The sequence below is a fragment of the Ambystoma mexicanum genome, chromosome 8 (genome assembly GCF_040938575.1).
Source record: "Ambystoma mexicanum isolate Mex_15411 chromosome 8, UKY_AmexF1_1, whole genome shotgun sequence".
In the NCBI taxonomy this organism is placed as follows: Eukaryota; Metazoa; Chordata; class Amphibia; order Caudata; family Ambystomatidae; genus Ambystoma; species Ambystoma mexicanum.
This window is the reverse complement of record NC_090929.1, coordinates 269229152-269241433: the sequence shown is the minus strand read 5'-3', so window position 1 is coordinate 269241433 and position 12282 is coordinate 269229152. Positions and strand designations below refer to the sequence as shown.

General features: G+C 47.0%; 1 protein-coding gene across 3 annotated transcripts in view; it reads right to left on the bottom strand.

Moving 5' to 3' along the window:
- The window catches only part of ASTN2 (astrotactin 2), a 3972579-nt gene that overhangs the window by 1027314 nt on the left and 2932983 nt on the right, over nucleotides 1–12282 (bottom strand). For all 3 annotated transcript variants that reach the window (XM_069609664.1, XM_069609663.1, XM_069609665.1), the window contains one exon: nucleotides 7997–8176. In XM_069609664.1, the coding sequence (XP_069465765.1) occupies nucleotides 7997–8176 (180 nt within the window). The remainder of the gene's footprint in view (nucleotides 1–7996; nucleotides 8177–12282) is intronic.

The following is a 12282-nucleotide window of genomic DNA, read 5'->3' as shown; positions in this document are numbered from 1 at the left end:
CTGGTCAATTTGCCCACAAATATATATTTGATTCAAATACATATTTCCCAGGTACACAAGTGTTTGTCATTACATGTACATATGGCACCTTGCTTAAGGTAGTCTCTGTTCCGCCTCTGGCGTTTCTAGGAGCTTGCATTCAAAAATGGCAACTTATTTTCGATTTTAGTGGGTTGTGCAATATGGGATTTTCATCAAAAATTATACAAAGGTACATTGCCCTTCCACATATATCCCAGTAATTTTCCATGTCTCTAGCTTAAACACATTGTCTACAATATTCATAATTAGCGGGGTTGTGCCCCAGAACATGGTACAAAGTGGAGTTTGGACTCAAATCGTGAGGGCATTTTTAAAACTAAGACTCTCAAAGTTGTACATTCCTGTCATTTGGTTACAATAAGTTATCACTATTTCTATAAAATATATATTTGTTGCAATTCAACTCCCCAAGTGTTTGGGTCCGCCTCCAGAAGTCTGGGTGGGTCAGTGATCACATGTCTCTCCTTGCTGGCAGAGGGCTGTTGACAGGAAACACTCAAAATTAACATACCCCATTCAACAGAAAGAGCCTTTTGTGTGAGCTCCAGCAGGCTGCCTGGAAGTCTCTCCTCAATCAATCAACAGGGTCATGTGATATCCTGCCTCCTGATGTGGGAATCTCTGAGGTGTTAAGAGTTCTCAGCCTCTTGGCCTCTGGGAACAGCAGGTGGCTAAGATTTTCAATTAACCAACAAGCTTTGAAGTCCCTGCCCCTCTTGCAACTCCTAAATACAGTTTCCCTGTCAGAGTTTAGACCGCTAGCGCCACCTTGGGGAATTTGTCGGTACTGCATCCATTTTTGAGTTGTCTTGATTTACTGCATTTCAATAGAGTGGTCTTTTGCTTGATAGTATAGGACCCTTGCTTAACATTGTTTTGATGGCATCCTTACAGTAGAGTGGTGATGTGGAACCCCCCACAAGAAGGTTGTATCTTTGCAGTGGTCTCGTGCCAACTGCGCAGTTCTCCTATTCTGGCGTGAATGTGGGCGGCGATAGCTCATCCCCACATCCACCCAGTCTATTGATTTAGTTTGTTCTGGGATTGAATAATGGGCGGCGACAGCTCATCCCCACATCTACCCAGTCTATTGATTCAACGTGGGTCAAAACCCTTGACAATGCTAGAGAAACGGCGTGAGAAAGCAGAGAGTCGAGAGACACAGGGAAAGCCCCTGTATGTAACAGAATGGAAGAAGACAGAGTGATTGGAGTATGCAAAGCCCACATAATCTAGAGCCGCTCCAACGCGGAGGAAGAATGGCTAGGAGACCAGCGTCTGAGCAAGGAGGAACTCCTAGGTAGAAGGAGAACAGAGTCTGGTGGTCGTGTGACCACTCAGCAATTGTGGTGGGCAACTTGCCCGTACAACAACGCTGAAACCAGTCGAGGGAGAAAGTCACCCTTGATCCGATTCCCGGCACTGGCAACACATGTAGTGCAAGAACTGGACACACGTGAAACAGACGCTGTGCTGAGTCAGCCACGGGTCAAACAAGGAGCGGAGCGAGAATACAGGGCCCCACCGGTACCAACAATGTTACTCCTGGTTATAGAAGGTAATACGGGGAACGCAAGTACCGAAAAGGCAAAAGGGACTCCTTATACGTTGATTGAAACTTATTCCGGTACTAATGGGAAACAAACTGAAATTAAGCTGATTAATCAGAAATGTGTTGATGAGATAAAGAGAAATAAGAAATCCACAGAGGGGGAGAAAGATATAACTGGAATCTTAATCTGGGAAAAGGGGAAGGTCAATCCATATCCTGAAAATAAGGAGGAGAAAATACCAAAAAGAGACATTTGAGGAATAAGGACCCATGAGGTCACAAGGACAAGTTCTATACATGAAAGAGTATATTGGGAAGAGAGGAACTACAATTGGGAATTGAATACCCCTTAATCCTGAGAGGAGAGCAAACTACAGGAGGGTCTGGAGCCCTATAAGAGAGAGAGAGAGAACAAACTTGAACAGAACCAACATAAACGCTAAGAAAGAGGAAAGAGAAACTACAGAACTGCAGAACCAGAGGATTACAAGAGACTATCTACATATGATCTATTGAGGGGAACTCCATAATGAAGAAAAACACCTTTGATAAAACACTGCTATCAGGAAAAGGGAGTCATTATCCTGACCTTAGTTATAACAGTGATAGGGTCAGTTAGGTTAGATGTGGACAGCTACATGGAAGGCATGGTACCAAACAGTAAGACAAGTGACCACAGTTCAAGGGTGTTTATTGAACTTCATTTGGGTTTTAAAAACGCCTATCTAAATCTAAAGATGGGAGCAAATTACGACCATCAAAATAATAAAAACGCAGTCCCAGTGATGTCTTGTCAAAGTAGTAGGGCCTATGCTAATAAACCTAGTGCCAATCCTTACTTCTAAATACAAATAGTGTGGGAAACAATGTTATGCAAAAGAAGTGTTCAAGAAATTATATGTCAGGATATTCAGGCCATTGGCCTCCCTTCCCCACATTTTTTGGCACGGAACAAGGCGGCGCACTCGAGCTTAGCACAGTCTCTGGCTTCTCTAACACGAGGATACAGTTCAAATCTCAGTATCAGGGCCTTCTATGTCAAAGTCTCTTTGCCATTCAAAGTATCTTAATTCAGAGGGCCTGATGTGAAAAACAAATATTTAAAAGTTCCTTTCTTCTCAGGATTCTCATGTATGACTTCTTGGGTGATTTTCGATTCATCCCGTGCCCCCCTCTGCCGGGCTCAGACCCCTTTAGCACACAAAACCTTCTCAGGTGATTCACTGTTTACCCCGGATTCCCCTCTGCCGGGCTCAGACCCGCTTTAACACCAAGCTTTCAATTGATCTTCCTCTGCCGATCTCTGACCAAGTTGCTCTAATTTTTCCAAACTTTCTTTACTTCAGAAATCGAAGACTTTCGATAGTGCGTGGGATTATGCTCAACCCGCCGCAGGATCACTTTGATTCACAATTACTCTCTCTTTCTTGATGTGCTCTCTGTCTTACTTTCACTTAGCCAATTCTCACCTGGATACCTTACAGAGACTTTCGATTGAGCACCCACGCAGTGCTGGACAACTCTGTCAAAGGTATTGTATCTTAGTTTCAAAGTTCAATCATTCATCAGCAGTTCAACTTCACTTGCGTTTCTTATGAGACACGTTTTAACAATGTTTGTTCCAGTGTTCGCGATACAATGTTGCTGCTTGCAACCTTGGCTTCAGCACAGTCCGGTCTCCCATCAGTCTCCCAAACTCACTGGCTGTGTTGATTTGCTGCTTTGAACTTGGAGCCAAGGACGGTACCACTAGACTTGTGATTCTCCCTGCCTGGATTACTGACACGGGAGGGCCCCGGATATCTCCCACACACAATGCAGGATTCTTCAGTCTGGTTTCCTGGTCTTACACTGTCTATCTTCGAGGCCTCTGGAAATTTACGGTTCCTTGTCGAAAAGGTCAAGGGAATTTCCCTCCTTGCGATCACCTTCTGTCTTGTCGTCTTTCCTCTCCTGTTAAACTGCCATCTTGGAACTGCTGTTTCCTTGTGTGTTCTGCCTCGCTCAGAGTGTGCTCTCGTGCTTCGCCTTTTATCCGTGTGCGGTAGTGTAATGGAAGTTAGGTGTGTGTGATGATCAGTAATTGCCTGACCATTGTATTGTGGCACGTCAGGTATATGGCTCGGGTGTTAGTCTATTTTCTCTCATAGCGGATTGTCCATGAGAAAGTGTTTGTGTTGTAAAAGTGGGGCGGGGGTAATGTTCCTACGTATCCTACTTGGTAGGATGGGGAAAAGGTGTTAGAGGGAAGAGGATACCGCCTCACCATCTGGTGTCCCTCTCACACTCCACGAAGACCCCTCAGCCAGGTGATCCTCCCACACTGGTCCACCCCCAGAACTGGATCCAAAGCGATGACTGTCTCCTAGCCACCTGGATGACAGATCCCGGGGGACTAGAGGGTGAGACACCTTCTGGTTTCTCACACAGTGGACTGAGTTCTTTTTGACATTACTTTGACTGACGCGCACCTTAGTTAGTAAAGTAGGCAGGGTGCGCTCAATAGCAATACGGAACATCAGGCTTCCTTTTTCTTTTACATAAACTATATGGTGAAAACTACCTCTCACTGTCTGCGTCCTTCTGATCCTCCACAGGACCCAACAGTCTCCAAGGATTTTCAATCTATACATGGAGCTGCTGGGAGATCTTGTTATTGGCAGCTGCATCTCTATCCATCAGTATACAAACAACATGCTGCTTTGTCTTCTAGTGACCTCCATGGCTTTTGGTTCTTTCCCAATTGATTGAGGCCTGGGTGGCCACATCTACCTAAAATTAAAAATGCCGATCTGTACCTTCTCCTTTTTAGTCGTAGGAAATCCTCCAGCCAAGACTGATCATGGCTATCATCTTTGGGACCAAGTGCCATAACGCCTACCCCATTGCAGTCTGACATTACAATCTCATTGTTCAAAAAAGGATGTTGCTATTAGAACACTGTCAAACTGCCTTGCTCCACCGAATTTAGCCCTTCCTTCTGGACTCTTTGTTTAGACCCACTGTCCAGGAACTTGTTCTACCATATATGGATGTGGGCAATGCTTTATAAGAAATTGTCCCTACGTCAGCTCTTAGACCCCTACAATCAGGCTTTCAATGGTGCAGCTAAACTGGACACTCGTGCAAGGAACCTGACCATGTTCTGCCAGTTCGGTATACCTCTGTTGGGTTCCCCTTGATAGTTGGCATTTTACTTCAGCTGGATTGCACCCCTACTTAGCGGCTAAGTTACCGTTTGAGTGGGTAGTTGGTCTTCGAGGAGCGAAGACAGAAAATCCTAAAGCAAGAAATCTCAGTTGCCGAAGTTGGCCTTCTGTTCTATTCCAAGCTTATGCAATTACTGGCTGGTTTCTCACTAGCCCCCTCTTAACGTCATCTAACTTTCCGCTACAATTGGAAGCATGTTTGTGTAACTATACATAGGGCCTCATTAGAATGTTGGAGTGGCATGATTGCCTCCATACCGCAATCCGGGCACGGGTTCCTCGAATGAGGAATTACCGGGCCATCGCAACCTTGGTGGGGACTTAGCACCAAGCGACCTTGGTGCTAAGTACGGTACCGCAATTTGCGGTACCGTACTTAGCGCCTTCCCCATTCCCATAGAGCCCTATGGGGCGAAAATGGGAATGGGGAACGGCCATGGTTCAATGGGGAATTACCACCCCGCCAACCTTGGAATGTGGTGGTAATTCCCCACTGAACCATGGTGGACCCGTTACAACACCAGCACCAACCATGGTGCTAATAGCGCCATGGTTTAGCGCTGGTGTTGTAATGAGGACCATTGTCTATTATGTCATTGGGGGCTCCTTGGTTGACAATTTCCTATTAGGGAAAGCTAATAATTGTTGCAGTGGAAGAACTGGGGTGCAGTCTGCTTCTTCTGGCTGGCAGCACTGCTGACATGAAGAGGCTCCCCATCAACTACTACATACCTTTATTACGTGCCTTCATTGGGCGTTGTACCCCATATCCTAGTTCGTGTGCAGGGAACTTGCTCCCAGTCGAGAGGCGTGCCGGCAGTCTCTCTTGCCCACAGAATTCCAATCTAGGTGGCCACACTGGAGACAGAATTCGATGCTTCGGAGCGCGCCGGCACAGGAGCGAATTGGCAGCCTGAAAACTGAGCTTTTAAAAAACAGAACGTAATTGTAGGACTTGAAAGTGCTGAAGTTTATTGCCTGGTTTAATGAGGTGTCTCCTTATTTATAAGGTAGCAGAAGGAGTCTGCTATTGATTTAATGCACTTCCCTTAAATAACGTGATTGTTACAGCTATAAAATGGGCGCAAGCTTCAGATGGGTCTATTATGTCACCGCACTTGATCACACATAATCGTCTGGGAGCGGATATAAAGTACAATAGTACTGTATGGTACACTTCACTGAAAGAGAATGAGAAAACTCTACCGCAATACGAAGGAGGATACTGCGCAATCAAGGGCCAGAAGAAGATGGCTAAGGGATATGCTGTTTTTTCCAGCAAAACGCTTACGTAAAATAGTGTATAGTCTCCTCCTGATACATCCTACAGCCTTTGCCAGGTGAAGGCATCCAGGGATTTTCCAGGTTCGATGCCTGTGTGGTGCCTACCTGAATCGCCCTCTAGATCAAATGATCTCTCTTAATTCAGCCAGGCTCGTACATCTCTCCCAGTCCAAGCGTGCACTGCATAGAATGCTCCCTGGCACTCATCTGGACCCTGAGTGTACCGGGATCTTGTGTCTGTTCTGTGCACTTCACTCCTTTTTAACAGTCTTTTGGGCTCTCTGTGTCACGAGGGATCCATTTTAAAAGTCTGCACACCTTGCATCTCTTCTTGTGTCTAGATGACTTCTTGGCTTCAGGTGCCTACGGCTCTCTTGAACTCGATGGTCTCCAAGATCTTCTGTTTGTGCTCTGCATCAGCCTTAAGGGTTTGTGGGGCCCTAAACTCTCCTGTATCTTACATGCACAGCTGGAGTTCTTGCAAACTGTGCATACGCATATCATAGTTTTCTCTCTGCTCACCTAGACCTCTCTGCTGTCCTTGGCATTCCTGGATCTGCCCTTGGTTATTTTCACATCTGGATTTCTTCGGGGCTCTCTGTTGTCGTGGCTTGTTCTGGTGTCTCTGCTGCTCACTCTGGATGCATGGCACTGCCATGACTCTCCGCACAGTACTTTAAAATGTCCTTGGATTTACTGTGTTACTATGAATTTCCCAGCCCCCCCCCCCCCCGGGCTTTCTGTCTTCACTTCTTCCACAGCATTAGTTGTGCCTTTTATATTTCTCCTCAGCCTCCTTTGCTCAGTGCTCGTGTGAACCTAAGATCCTAGTGCTTGTCTAGTGCCCTTTGCGCTTTAGAATCTTAGGTTGGCTCAGGATGCTCACTGGTGACACAATGGCCATGACTGTCGGTCTCACAGTGCTTTATAGCTCTCTCTTGTGCTATGTGCTCTCATCAGTCTCTCAAGTTCTCTGCACAGAACGCTCTTGCAGTCTGTGATCCTGCACCCCCTCGAATTCTATGTACCAAGCCTGCTCGGGTCCTGTTTCGTGCCCATACCCAGATCTCTCCCTTGCTTGCTGTACTCTACATTACTGACCTGTGATCCTTTTCCTTTCTTTGGCCCCATAGGTATTTCAGCCTCCTCGTGCTCAGATGACAGTTTATTGAATTGCATGTATTAGTATAAATGGCACCCAGGTCCTGCATGTTTCCTGTGCTCCACTGGGCTCTTCAGGGTACTTGCTACTCTTCTGGATTCCTGTCACCAAGTGGCCTGCTACATTTCTTCTGTGCACGCCTTCTCCCTGAACCCATGCTGGACTGGTATGTGGTCTTTTGGACCTTAACCGTTACTGCTTCCCTGGTCCTAGCTTGCACCCCCGGACTTCTTTGTGATCTATGGTGGGCTGCATTGCCTCCCACACAGGATGACACGTTGTATCCCTCACTGGATTTGGGTGCTTGAAATGTGGATACCATATTCCAATTTTGCATTCAGAATGTGAATGATCATAAGCAATGATTTAGTTGGCACATTGTTCTTGGTTGTAGTGAGTGGACTAGCATAAGGGTTAGAGCTTTTAATCAGTAAACCTTTTCCTCAATTGGATAGGCTACCTGGTTCTAAATAGACCTAGGGACGAAGAAAGACACTTTACATTCTGGAACAGGCATTCATAAAATTGTTGTCAGTTCTGGTGAAGCAAACACATCATAGAAGGCTTAATAACATCCATCGTTCTGCATTGATGCAACCTACGGATTAATCTTACAGTAATGACACATTACAGGAGTCGAGTTCCGGTATGATTATTTACAGCACCCACCTGGTTCTGACCCAAAGGGCACAGTTCTTGGCATGCTCCTAAAACCCCCAGACCCTTGTCAGGGGCATGGCATCTCACCTTTCTGGTATTGAAGCCATAGCTGTTGCTGCACCTGTTTGCTGGGGAAGCTAATGGTACAGGTCAGCTCCGAACCATAGAGTGCTTCTGAGATGTAATGAGAGCCGTATTGCCGCAGCACCCCCAGCAGTTCCTCTCGGCTGCTTTCTTTCTTTATGATTTTCAGAACATTGGCAAACCCTGAAACACAACACAGAGGTAGGGACAGCATTAGCTTAAATTAAACGTGACTACATCAACCGAAGTCCATTGTATACAGTAGCAAGCTCATGTTCCATAGGGGTGTGACATTAATGGAAGGCGTAAAAACCTTGAGTAAGGCTTTAAAGCCTTCCATTAACCTCACGTCCCATTTTCACTCATTTGTATGGTAGAGAGGAGGGGCAGATTGTGTTTTCACCACCTTCCTTCCTCCCTGCCATACAAATGCTCCAGTATTTGCTCTTGCATGGATTCTCATGCTGGTGCAAAGGCTGGACATCCACCGGCTTTATGCACTAGCATAAAGCAGGCAGACCCCCATACAAATCCATTGTAAATGGGCAGCATTTACATGTAATTGTGAATGCTGCTTATTATGCGTGCATGGTAAGCAATGTTCACAATTACAAGTAAACGCTGCCAGACATGCTCGCATGCCAAGCAGAATGTGCTCAATTCCCACAGCAGAGTGCAAAAGTGCAGGGCAAAAGGCAGCATACACGCTTGTACACAGTCTTTTGGGCCTAAAGAGCACTACTTCAGACATATAAAACTAGCTTTTCCATCAGGTATCGAGGTAAATGACACTGGATCACTGGATGAACAGTAGTGGCCTATCAAGCTGGGAGCAGGGGGCCCCAACAGTGGCTCTTTAAGTAGCTGGACTCATTGTCCTCCTGGCAGCGGGACACCTTTCTCGTTCATCAGGGTGTCATTGTGCCCAGCCGCCAGCCCAAATGTCCCGACAATGAGGGTGCCGAACGAGAGGTGTCCCGCTGTCAGAACAAGGACGGTGCTGAGCACGAGCACACCACACCAGGTGTCCATGTCCCACCCCACTCTGAGCCACTGCTGCAGCCTGGAGCAATGTGGGGCACGAACACCAGACCGTGCCCCGACCCGACCCTCCCCAGCTCCAGTCCTGAGTGCATTCACTAGTCCGACTTCAGAAAGAAGTCAGATAATTTCTATTGAATTCACCCAGGGCTGGAACTGGAGGGACACACAGCAGCACTGTGTGGTGACGTTTTTGTTTATGGGCATGTATGATAAACCGGTGGTTTATCATACATGCCCATAAAAAAAGTCATGCAACAGTAAGAAAGGGCTAGACTAGCTGCCCCCAAATGCCAGTCTTGCCAAGTAAATAACACATAGCATACTTGGTTTAAAACGAAGGATGATTTGTGTCATTACTTGGCTCGACTGCATTTGGGGACAGCCCAAGGGCGGGGTTATGGTCTTTCAACCTTTTTAACTGAAAGGGGCCTCGAGCGTCAGACGGCCCCAGCAACTTCCCCCATTTTCCAGTCAACAGTCTTGTAACACAGCAATATATTATTGTCTCTATTTTGCTTCTGGGGTTTTAAATGTGCACTTTGCAGCGCTCGCATTACACGCTGCATTATCTTTTCCCACAGGATATACAGAAGTGGTAGCACTGGCTTGCCTTCTAAAACTCGTTCCTCCACATCAGCCACTTGCTGAAAAAGAAGGGTTTAGGGCTTTGCAGTGGGCATTTAGTGCTTAACCTCCCTGCTGGCTGTTTTGTGATAGTCTGCAGCTATTAACCTTATCTTTGTCGCCATTGAAATGTATACACTCCACGGGTGCCTCAGGCTGTTTTCGCTCTAACCAGGGGGCGCCCAAACATCATGTTGAAATGTGCCCCACACATCTTCAGCAGGGTCTGGGGCAGCCAGTCTAGCCCTTTCTTATGGTGGTGTGAAATCATTTTTGGGCATCTTGTCCGGGACAGCAGTATTGCTGTATGCTCCTGCTCTGCACCCTCTATGCACAATGAGGGGCATAGCAGGAGCACGCTCTGTGTCACATTCCAGGCTGTTGAATGCACCAATGGCCCTATAAGGGGCAGAGCCAAATGCAAAGCAGGAGCACACAGCTCCATGTCCTACTCTTGTCCGAATGTTGCAGGGAGAGGGTACAGAGTCAAGTTATCATACGGGCCGGCCAGGGGGGACCTGGACAGGAACGATTGCGTGCCAGTTTAGCATTAATTTTCCAAGGTGCATTTGGGGGGAAAAGTGGCTCGACTTCCCCCCACCCCGCTTGCTTAGCGGTGTCAGGGAAGGGAGGGAGACCTCCCCAAACATTCCCTCGTGATTGTGCAAGTGTGTACAGAGCCTCTACCATCCCCACCTTACCTATGATCCTATGATGATGAACACTGACGGGGGACATTCGCAGTGGGAGGGAGCAAAGGGACCCCACCATGCAGCAGCAGTTAGCACTTTGTTGCAGCACACAGCTGGCAGCCTAACACTGGCCACCTGACAAAGCGGTGTAGCAAAGTCGGAGGGGGGGGTTAGTAAACCAGGGAAAACAGTGGGCTTAGGGGGGACCCCCCTAAATAAAAAAGAGAAAGAAATTCGAATTGTTTTTCTGTTATTTTAGAGTCACTGAAAAAGTTTGTCCCTATTTTTCTTGGCGTTATAAAGACATGTTACCAAAGAGGCCTTGTTAATGAGGCTCCCACCAGCTCAAAAGAGATATTAAGATTGAAAAGGCCCATTAGAAGGCCTTATGGAACAGGGACTCCAGTTCCTCAGGAACTCCTCCACTCATCTTGCCAGAGATGTGCCAGGAAATGGGGCGAGGCTTACATGCCCTTTTTGAAGCCTCCCTAAACACACCCCCTTGAGCTAGGTATGTGATTGGACAGGGTGAGAGGCCAATACTGGGAGGGGGCGGGGTATGTAAGGATGTTTGTTTCAGTGTGTAGGTATGGGTTAGTTGGGTGAGGACAGGTGACGGAGTAGGAGGTTCAATATAACAGAGGAGGCGAGAGCGACTGGTGTGAAGAGGCTATTGTTAAGGAGGAGATCTGTGGAGGGTTTGTGTGATAGAGAGACGAGTGTGAGTATCAGAGGTAGAGTAGGAGGAGTGGCGGAGAGGGATAGTGGTAGAAGAAGAGGTTGCAGTAGTAGTTGGGAGTAAAGGCAGTAGGTAGTGGGAGTAGTGAGTGAAGGACATTAGTGGTAGGGGGGAGTTAGTATTAGAAGGGTGAGCAGGGCATCATATCCCTGGGAGTCGCTGAGGGTCGAACAAGGGCTAGTAGAGGGGACACAAAATGCCCAGGTTCTGTAACAATGAGAGCGATGTGCAGGGCATCAGATCCCTGAGCGTCTAGGAGCAGTAAAGGTAGTTGAAAGGTAGTGGTAGTAGGGAAACATGAACAGTATTCAGGAAGAGTGACAGTGAGTGGGAGAGAAGGAGGGCATATTGGCATTAAAGGAGGTAGAAATTATAAATGAGGGCAAAAGCAAGAGGTGGGGAAGTAGAGTGAGAGGGAGGAGGGGAAGAACCAAGGTAGAGGGATAGTTGGGAAGTACAAACAGTAGTAAAGAATGGGACTGGGAAAGGAGGCAAGATCAAAAGGTTGAGGTGGAAGGGTGGAGTGAGAGATTGGTGGGACAGTAACGTGGTGGGAGGAGAATAGATTAAGGCATCAGTACAGGAGAGGGTCAAGTGTGAGAGGTTGTGAAAGGAGTGTGCGTGACACTGGGTGAAAGAAGGCACCATTCCCTATCCCTGGAGAATAACCAACAACAGGAGAGGGAAAGATAGATGTTACCTAGGGAGCCAGGAAGCCATTGTTTTAGGGTAAACACCTAAAGTGTAGAGAAGAAGAAAGACAATTAGGTGTTACCGATCTGTAGTGACTAACAGCCCAATGGGGACAACTGGGAGGTGGGGCCCAGTCCTGGGGAAGTTGAGAGAGAAAAGGGATGGCGCTAGTGCCAATCATCCCCAGTGCCTCAAAGAATCAAGAAGAGAAGTAGCCATTCTAGCTATTATGTTTTTAAATAAACACCCTTGGACTTTTTGGCGTGGGTATTTGTGGCAGGCCGCCCCGTCACATTATGCAATGAAAAATGATCTAAAACATTTGTCTGGCAAGTGAGACCATGACCTGTACTTCATGCTCTCTTAAAATCTCTTATGTTGTCTGCTTTTCTAGAGCACACATTTCCCCGAGGGTATCTTGGTACTGACCGAAGGCTAGGACCAGTACTTGTGTAAGGCAGCAACCTTATGTATGATATGATATGGCATTTATATCG